This window comes from Borostomias antarcticus (assembly GCF_949987555.1).
Source record: "Borostomias antarcticus genome assembly, chromosome: 35".
Classification (NCBI taxonomy): domain Eukaryota; kingdom Metazoa; phylum Chordata; class Actinopteri; order Stomiiformes; family Stomiidae; genus Borostomias; species Borostomias antarcticus.
Genome location: NC_140268.1, coordinates 711,021 through 721,115, shown reverse-complemented (window position 1 = coordinate 721,115; position 10,095 = coordinate 711,021). Strand labels below are relative to the sequence as shown.

General features: G+C 43.0%; 2 protein-coding genes across 2 annotated transcripts in view; both read left to right on the top strand.

Annotated features, from left to right (window-relative positions):
- Positions 1-1,831, top strand: part of LOC311327986 (glucose-induced degradation protein 4 homolog) — an 8,296-nt gene extending 6,465 nt beyond the window's left edge. The window contains exon 6 of the mRNA XM_084461098.1: positions 1-1,831. This exon is cut by the window's left edge and continues 1,537 nt beyond it. The gene's annotated coding sequence lies outside the window, so the exon portion shown is untranslated.
- Positions 1,832-5,701: 3,870 nt separating this feature from the next.
- noxo1a (NADPH oxidase organizer 1a) lies at positions 5,702-10,095 on the top strand (the record flags this gene model as incomplete). Its single annotated transcript, XM_084460988.1, has 6 exons — positions 5,702-5,776; positions 6,261-6,430; positions 6,855-7,057; positions 7,414-7,530; positions 8,014-8,131; positions 9,411-10,095. 6 exons carry the CDS (start codon positions 5,702-5,704, stop codon positions 10,093-10,095), a joined length of 1,368 nt encoding a protein of 455 aa, XP_084317114.1.

Below are 10,095 nucleotides of genomic sequence, written 5' to 3'. Positions count from 1 at the left end.
AGGTTCTAGAAAGTTCTTGAGGGCTACAGATGACTGTCTTCTCTGCGTGAGACCAGCGTGGGCCGGCGTGAAGACAGTTTGGTGACGGGAGAATAGATGAATGTTCAGTCTAGAAATACTTTGATTGGAATGAGCATGTGTACAGGGGCATCTCGGAAAATTATAATAGTATGTAAAGTTCATTATTTTCTGTAATTTAATTCAAAAAGTGAAACTTTAATATAGTATAGATTTATTACACATGTAGTGACATTTCAAGGCTGATTTCCTCCATTTCACGCTCCACGTTGATGTAGTAATTTGCCCCCCACCAAGTATTGAGTGTGTAAAAGAACATACTGTACAATCATAAACATTACATCAAAAAAGGCTTGAAATATTTCACTTTGTGTAATGGATCTAGAATACATGAACGTTTCAGTGTTTGAATTAAATTAAGGAAAATAATGGACTTTTTCCACAATATTCTATTTTTTTTGGGATGCACCTGCAAGCTTTTATGATGAATATGCAAGTAGCATATAGTTGTCAGCTGTGAGAGCTGCTTTGTTCATGGTATTTCTATGGTTGAACTTGATTGAGTGTGACTCTGTGTTCTTCACTTAACTCCTAATATAACTGCACAAGAGAGGACCTCTTCTGAGGCTTTAAAGGAACACTTCCGTCTCCCTCAAACGGAAAGAACATGACAGAAATGGAGAATATCCAAAAACATGCACCTTTGATGTGTGAAGAAACGTGTTTGTTCGTGTGAAAACAGCAACGAGAAGACCTTACCTTTGACGCTTAAGGAAAACCAGCTGCCTTAATGTAAAATGTTTGTACAAAGCACCGTTTTTTTTGTGTGAAACATTCTTTTCTTTCCTCGCCGAGAGAGATTGGCTTGTATAAAAGTACGAGAAAAGTTTTTGTGTGAATTCAGTCAAAGGGTGACTTGCCACATCAACCCCTCATAAGCTTCAGGAAGTCTCTGGAACAGTTTGACCTAAAAGTGGTCAAGTAGAAAGTGTCACTACTACGCCTACCTCAGTGGTCAGTGAAATGCTGCCCATGCCGGCGTCGTTTCATCCTAGACCAGGGCTGCGTTCAAATTCAGCTAACGGCGGCGAACGTTCGTCGCAAACATGTTTTCTCCAAACGGTCAACTACCTCTCCAGACTGTTAGCTTCTGTTAGCAAACGTTTGCGGCGAACACAAAGCTAACGGAAAATAGTTGGCTTACGTTCGCAAACGTTCGCTATGTTCGCCGAATTTGAACAGCGCCCCTGGAGACTGACCGGGGTAACGCTTCACAAGGTCAGGGGTTGTGTGAGGAAACGCTCTGGGCTTTTTGAACTAGCTGCTTCACAGCGTTGCTCAATAGATGTTTGAACTCACAAGTGGTTTGAAGTGTCACTGCAGACTTTGTTGAGTTCATGCAATTCTTCAGAGATCAAAGAATACAAGTACGTTGTGAAATGAGACGCAAAGCAGTGTTTATTTTGTGATGCCAAGTGTTGAGAATTGTTTGAGATGTGAATAAAGGCTGAATGATACATTACTGAAAGCAATACAAAAAGTAGAATAAAGATATTTGGAGTATATGATGTGTTGACTAACAAAGTGTCATAACGTTGAGTTGCGAGGTGTTCTATGATGACATGTTGAGTTGAGAGGTTCTATGATGACGTGTTGAGTCGAGAGGTTCTATGATGACGTGTTGAGTTGAGAGGTTCTATGATGACGTGTTGAGTTGAGAGGTTCTATGATGATGTGTTGAGTTGAGAGGTTCTATGATGACATGTTGAGTTGAGAGGTTCTATGATGACATGTTGAGTTGAGAGATTCTATGATGACGTGTTGAGTCGAGAGGTTCTATGATGACGTGTTGAGTTGAGAGGTTCTATGATGACGTGTTGAGTTGAGAGGTTCTATGATGACGTGTTGAGTTGAGAGATGTTCTATGATGACATGTTGAGTTGAGAGGTTCTATGATGATGTGTTGAGTTGAGAGGTTCTATGATGACGTGTTGAGTTGAGAGGTTCTATGATGACGTGTTGAGTTGAGAGGTTCTATGATGACATGTTGAGTTGAGAGGTTCTATGATGACGTGTTGAGTTGAGAGGTTCTATGATGACGTGTTGAGTCGAGAGGTTCTATGATGACGTGTTGAGTTGAGAGATGTTCTATGATGACATGTTGAGTTGAGAGGTTCTATGATGACGTGTTGAGTTGAGATGTTCTATGATGACATGTTGAGTTGAGATGTTCTATGATGACGTGTTGAGTTGAGAGGTGTTCGTTGATGACATGTTGAGGTGTTCTATGATGATGTGTTGAGTTGAGATGTTCTATGATGACATGTTGAGTTGAGATGTTCTATGATGACATGTTGAGTTGAGAGGTTCTATGATGACATGTTGAGTTGAGAGGTTCTATGATGACATGTTGAGTTGAGAGGTTCTATGATGACGTGTTGAGTTGAGAGGTTCTATGATGACGTGTTGAGTTGAGAGGTTCTATGATGACGTGTTGAGTTGAGAGGTTCTATGATGACATGCAGAAGCCACAGTGTGTTGATGAGAAAATGAACTGAACTGAAGGGATTCACTTACTTTGCAATAAACGATTCCTAAGAAAACCAAATATCTCATAGTACTTTTGTCGTAGATGGACTGCACTTATATAGCGCTTACAAAGCTACACTAAAGGCCTCTCATTCAATCATTCACTCTCACTTACACACCAATGGCAGCAGCTGGGGTTCAGTGTCTTGCCCAAGGACAATGGCTGCGTTTCCCGATAAAGAACCTTCTTAAGAAGGGTTCCTTAAGCAGCCCTTTGTATGGGAGTTAAGAAGTACTTTGGAGTTAAGTGCTACTTAACCCGTTCGGGAAACCCGGCCAATTTATTCAGGAGGAGCCGGGATTCGAACCCTACGATCATTGGACGACCAGCTACCTCCTGAGCTGTAGGGCGTTGTCCAGCCAGTAGATGGCAGTAACGTGCCATGCACACTCGAATCCCAGCTCCGACTCTCCACATGTCGAAGTGTCCTTGAGCAAGACACCTAACCCCAAATTGCTCCCAATGAGCAGGTTAGCACCTTGCATGGCAGCTACCGCCATTGGTGTGTGGGTGTGTGTGTGAATGGGTGAATGAGAGGCCATTGTAAAGCGCTTTGAGTGCCGCTAAGGTGGAAAAGCACTATAAGTGCAGTCCCTTTACCATTTATGCAGCAGTCTATCAGAGCTGTTACCTTATTAACTGGTGCTCTATTAGGATTGTTGCTTTTATGCACTAGAACTTAATCCTGCTATTCTCAAACTTGTGTTTCGGAATTAGATTTTTTTTTGTCCAGGCTGCTTTTCATGCATAACAAGGAATTTGCTTTGGAATGTTGGTGCACCAATTAATAGGCTAGACAAGATGCAAGAACATCACAGTGCATCGAGGAAGCAAATATAATGTGATCCTATGTGCAATACAATCCCATTTACAATAGCCTACAATCAAAAGTAATGTACAAGGCAAGGCAAGTTTATTTATATAGCACATTTCAGCCACAGGGCAATTCAAGGTGCTTTACATGAGACATTAAAAGCATTAAAACAAAAAGCAAGACATTATAGACATTTAAAACAAAAGGCAGGACAAATTAAAAGCATTAAAACAAAAAGCAAGTCATAGACATTTAAACAAAAAGCAGGACAAATAGAATACAGGAATAAAAGTCACAGTGCAGTATACTGATAAACACAACTCCTCTTAGAAAGCAGTGGCAAAAAGAAAAGTCTTCAGGCTTGTTTTAAAAGAACCAAGAGTTGCAGCAGACCTGCAGTTTTCTGGAAGTTTGTTCCAGATATGTGGAGCATAAAAACTGAATGCTGCTTCTCCATGTTTTGTTTTAACTCTGGGGACAGAAAGCAGACCTGTGCCAGATGACCTGAGGGGTCTGGATGGTTCATAGCATATGAGCAGATCAGAGATATATTTTGGCCCTAAACCATTCAGTGCTTTATAAACCAACAGCAGTATTTTAAAGTCAATTCTTTGATAGACAGGAAGCCAGTGTAAAGACCTTAGTACTGGTGTGATATGCTCCACTTTCTTAGTCTTAGTGAGGACTCGAGCAGCAGCGTACAGAATAATACTACAGAGTCAGACTATGTACAGGTAAGGTAGCCTATGGAAGTTACCAAATCACTTAAGTTCTTGAATCAAATAAGACAAATGTGTGGCGTAGAAATATAACCACATGAAAGTCAGACTCCCACACGAGGTGAGTGATGTGTGAGTTTAAGTCCTGTCTGTCTTTTCCGTGGTATGAACGACTTCATGGACGAGACGTCCACATTCCAAACCCAGGAAAGATTCGTTTCCTCATACTGTACAAGGCTGTGTCAACAAGGTGCGACAGGAAACAATGTCCTTGATTTTATTAAATTAAGCTGAAGCACGAGCCTCTTATTACTGTAACCCATGACCTACTGTATGCAGATAGCTCTGCCTAAAGAATGTTCCAGATAAAACACTCATCAATCATCAATATCAAGTTCTCTGATGACAGACCTGCCAGTCTTGTATGTCACATGCAAGTCTAACCACATTTGGATTTCTTTGCACTAGCCAGTGTTGAGACCTTAATCCATGAAGATTATTTAATTGCTACTTGTTCAGATTATGATTTACAAGTAGGGCCTACATAATTATAATAATAATGTTTCCATTTAGAGAAAGAGGCATGACACAAATGAAGATGTACGTTTAGACATTCACCTGAAACTGATTGGAGGGATGGAGGGCCTAAGTACAGTGGTTTTAACTACTGTAGCCTTTTTTAACGACAACTGACCCAAATCAACCCAGATCTGTCTAAATACACAGGTTGACAAAACAGGCGTCAACCTCCCCTCAAATTACCAAGCTGTGCTCAACAGACACTGATTTCAAACCCCACAGATCAATGTGTGGTTAGTCACTTGTTTTAGAAAGAAGATGCACTTGTGAGTTCTGGCAAGTAGTAGTACATTGGCTCTTCCTACGTTAAATGCAATTATTGTTAGTCGCTTTGGATAAAAGCGTCTGCTAAATGACTAATGTAATGTAATGATATTAAACTTTTTGATGGTAGTAATTAAAGCAGCAAGAGGAACTGAACCAGCTGTCATTATGACCATAAACCATCAAACCTCCTTAGTGCCCGGTATTAAAAATAAAAAAAAGCTCATAAAATAGACAGGCTGCGTTTCCAAATTGATGCAATACAGGACACTCCCAGCACTGCTGCACAATTGATCTTCCACACGTAGACCAAGGGAACACCTGAGCCACGCCTCCAGCCTCGCGAGACTTGCCTATATAAGCGCGTGTGAGTCTGCTGGTAGTACAGAGCGAGAAGAACAGGACAGGACATGGACGGTCTACGCTATCCCATAAACGTGCGGATGATTGGCGTGATGCACAAGGAGAAAACCAAAGTATATAATATATATTTAATATATTCTATATATATATATATTATATATATATATTATGTAATATTATTCATTAACATTTAGGCTATAGCTGCTATTGGCTTATAGGTTATATTATATTAGGCCTACTCGTTTTATGCGCAATAGGATTATATGGATTATTATACCTGGTTGTTTTTGCATAAGGGGTTATTTTGTAGGATGTGTGTTAATATTTTTTGACTTTCTTGATTTTCAGTTGTTCATGACATCGGTGTTGTGGTCAGATCACAATGACATCATTGTTTACAGAGGATTCGGTGACTTCAAGAAACTGCATGTAAGCGAGGATATCCAAAGTTAAATGTGATTGAAACTGTACAGGCAATCAATTCTAATAATGTGCAATATCATCATATATTTAACTGTAGCTTACTGATTACAGAAACAAATGAAGAAGGCATTCCCACCTGCAAGCCCATTGAAAAGATCGGACAGAATTATTCCTAAATTTAAAGGTAAGAGTGTAATTTCTGTCTTATTATTGGCATTGATCCTGGGGGGGGGGTCAGGGGAGACATGTCCCCAACAATATTTGAGATCATTAAAATTGTCCCCCCTCCCCCCCAATATTTAGATTGGAATAGTGGCATTCAAATGACCATACAGCCGCATAGGAATGTCCCCAAAAAAAATACTTAAACATTTGAATGTAAATGTCCCCCAACGTTGGATACAGATCCCCGCCACTAGTAAAATTGCCACTGGCATTAATTGTCTTGACTAATAGCTCTTATTTTGACATTTAATCACAAGACAAAAAGATGCTGGGATCTAAGAAGGGCCCCAGCAAGTCGGTGATGTGCCTCAAGTTCCTGGAGAAGTACTGCGGGGAGCTGCTGACCTGCGCCGAGCAGGTGTCCCAGAGCCCGGAGATCATCCGCTTCTTCCTGCCCAAGGACCAGGACCTCCAACCCGAGTTCGCAAAGAACAGGTAGCCTAGTCTAAAACTTCCTCCTCATTACAGGGACAAACACACAGAACAAATACAAGTAAAAAGTCTGACAGGAGTTAAAAAATACATTAACATTGATTCAATTTGACAGAACTTAAATTAATTTCAGGATTATCATAGGCAATGATTGTCCTTATCAAATTAATAACAGCTTTAGAGATTTACCTTTGCTTTGTTAACATCTAGGTTGAGATCAGAAGAATAAAATCAGGAAAACAATCAGCTTAAGCTTCGCAATTTTACATTCCATTTCACAATCCTGAATCTCCAACATTATGAGTTCAGTGAGGCCGTACGGTGAGGAAACTGAACTACACGCATGAATAGCTTATAAACCCCAGTAAATAACATTTCCAATTAGTTAATAGGACCCAAAATTCACAAACCCGTATTTTGTCCTCAGCATCGTCATCATGCCATCAGAGGACAGCGGTACCGGCGTGCTCCCCGGAAGGACCGAGACGTCCAGTGTCGGTAACGTGTCGCAGCCGTTCGTGACCGAGGAGTACCGGTGTCTGGCCCCGTACGAGACCAAGGACACCAGGAACCAACCCTTCAAAGTGGCGGTGGACGAAAATGTGGACGTACTTATCAAAGACAAAGCCGGTGAGAGAATGTCTTTAACTTTCCCACTTTGTTATTCTCTACAGGCTACATTATCTGCTTTTGTTCATTTCGTTATGAATATGAGGTCAATGAAATGCTGATTGCTTAAAAAATTACATATTATTATTATTATTATTATAACACCTCCCTTGTTCTCTGTAAAGCGCATTGTGTTGCCTCTGGGTATGAAATGCGCTATACAAATAAAGCTTTGATTGATTGATATTATTAATTACAAAATATAAAGAGAAAACCTGAATATAAAATATGCTACAAAATAGAAGATCTTGTGGAAATGTTTGAATATGATGCCTCAGTCTCAAAGCCACCCTCTCTGTCCCCCTCTGTGTCCCCAGGCTGGTGGCTGGTGGAGAACGAGGCGAAGTGTCTGGCCTGGTTCCCTGCACCTTACCTGGAGAAGATAGAGGCCGACGAGGAGGATGAACTTGACGGAGATGAGACCTGTGGAGAAAGTAAGAGACTTTGTTCTGGGATACCATCTTCAGAGGAGAAACATTCCTTGATAAACAAACTAGCTGATCTTTCTGATGAGACTGGAATCGCTCCCTATTCACTATATAGGGCGTCAGCCATTTTGTTTGTAGTGTCCGAATTCTCCACGGAATTTCCTATATTTCATTTCATTTTCAATTTTATTTGGAAGGGACCATGTGCAATTAAAACATAAATGTAAAAACATTTGATGCACACCAGAGTTAGCCTTAGGCTAATTTGCATCTGCAGTCCCTGTAAACAGGTAACAGATAAAAACAACAAACATAATATAGTCCACTATTTATTACCCACAATTCACCTTGATTTGCAGGGAACAGTGCATACCCTACATTTCCTCCGTTCCCTAGGTAGTTCACTATGAACCCTATCTAGGGAATAGGGAGTGAGGGAGCGATTCCGAACCGAAAACTGGTTCCTAAACGGTGTGTGTTTCCTCCTAGGCGTGATGTACTGCGCTACAAAGAAGTACAAGGCCACCAAAAGGGACGAGGTGTCTCTGGACATGGGCTCGGTGGTGGAGGTGCTGCTGAGGTCCGACAACGGCTGGTGGCTCATCAGGTACGTCCCGTAACACTATCGGGTTCTCGCGATACTGTCCCGTAACACTATCGGGTTCTCGCGATACTGTCCCGTAACACTATGGGGTTCTCGCGATACTACCACCGTGAGGCCAGTGATGCCAATTTAGCGACTTTGTCGAAAGATTTAGCGACTTTCCAGACCCCCCTGGCGACTTATTTCATGAAAAGCGACAAATCTACCTACTTTTTCTGGTCATTTGAGGAATTATCGTGTTGACAAGGAAGCGAGAGAAACTTTTTTTGCTGCCTTCACGTCCTCTCTCCCTCGCTCGCCCACACACACACCACACGCGCTGGGATCCCTCTCGCAACAACCAATCATATTGTCAGAAACGGCTAGTTTACCTAGATACTGGTGACGTTAGATTAAGTTTTAATTAAGCCATGTAGGCTATATTTTTTCCACATTATTCTTTAGGTTTACAGACCTACGTTGTTTAAAAGAAAAAAAACTAATGTTATACAGCAACAAAAAAACAAGTTTGTAAATAAGTCAATAGCCATCTAGCTACTTCTAGCGACTTCTGGGACAGCCAATAGCTACTTCCCTTACGGAAGAGTTGGCACCACTGTTACCATGTGAACTAGTACTAGAACCCCTTCAGGTGCAACTTGCTTTATTAAATCACTTTGGGAGCTGTTGAACCTTTCTTATCTTATCAATTACACTTTTTTTGGTCGAGCAGCGGCTACTCTGCACTCTTGGACGTGCGTTTCTCAGTTCCTACCATAGGATTGAGGCCTGTGACCAGTTCTTGCTTCCAGAGACATTTATTATGCTTTTTAGTCTCAGACTCAGGATGGATTATCAGGAAACTGACTCTAGGCTACTTGCCAGAGACCTGCAGGTGTAGAAAGAGCATGTCATTTCGACAATGAGTTGACAAAAACACTCAATTCCTGCGGCTCAATGAGGGAACATGTGCAGAAAGAACTTATCTCACCATCGCTTGTCGTCAGCGCCGAATACCAAAGATGTTTGTGCGAGTGTTTCCTCGTTGCTCTTTCGAGACAAGCTACAGTACATATCTGCTTACTCATCTTTTTCAATGAGGCAAATAACTAGTTGAGAATTCCTCAAATGCAGATTAGGTAGACTAATTATTACTGTATGAATGTTTTCCTGGTGCCAAAAAGTCAACGCTACACGGTGAGAGGGAATTTGACAGCTATATTCTTGGTATCTGTAATAAGAAATGTTTGTCCCAATCACATTTGTCCCATGTCCTCATCTTCTCATTGTCCTCTCCTCCCAGGTACAAAGGTAAGGCTGGCTACGTTCCCGCCATGTACCTGAAGCCCTACAGCAACCCCCGCGTGCGTCTCCAGAACCTCCAGAAGTCCAGCCTCAACCTGTCCTCCCTGGACGTCCCCGCGCCGTCCCCCGCCGGACGCTCCGACGAGCTCAGCCGCTCCCTGCCTCCGGCCAATAAGCTGCCTCCCGGTGGCGCCATCCACAAGTCCCGCTCTCTGAACGTCCTCTCGGACCCGAGCCTCGAGCCGCGCGCCGCCGCCACCCTGCCGTCGCCGACCATCATGGTGGAGGGCGTTGTCTACGGCGACAGGCGTGGGCGGAGCCCGACGGGCGACAGCGACGAGCTCTGCCAGAGCAGCGACTCCAGCTTCAGCGACGTCAGCTCCTCCTCCGCCTCCGGAAGCTCCTCCCTCAACCTGAGCGGCGGCTACGGGGACGAGAGGTTCCGCCTCAGCCGGACTCCGCCCCCCATGGCGATGGACCGCCTCAGCCCCGACGGCCTGCCGGAGAACAGGAGGTTGACCCCCAGCAAGTCCGACTCCAACCTGTTTAAGACGTCCACCGTGCCCAAGGTTCCCCCGAGGCCCCGCGAGCAGGAGATCCTGACCCGATGCACCACCATCACACGCCGGAAGGCCTCCAGGGGTCATGTGACCCCAGGGGCGGCGGAGATAGCCAGCCACTGA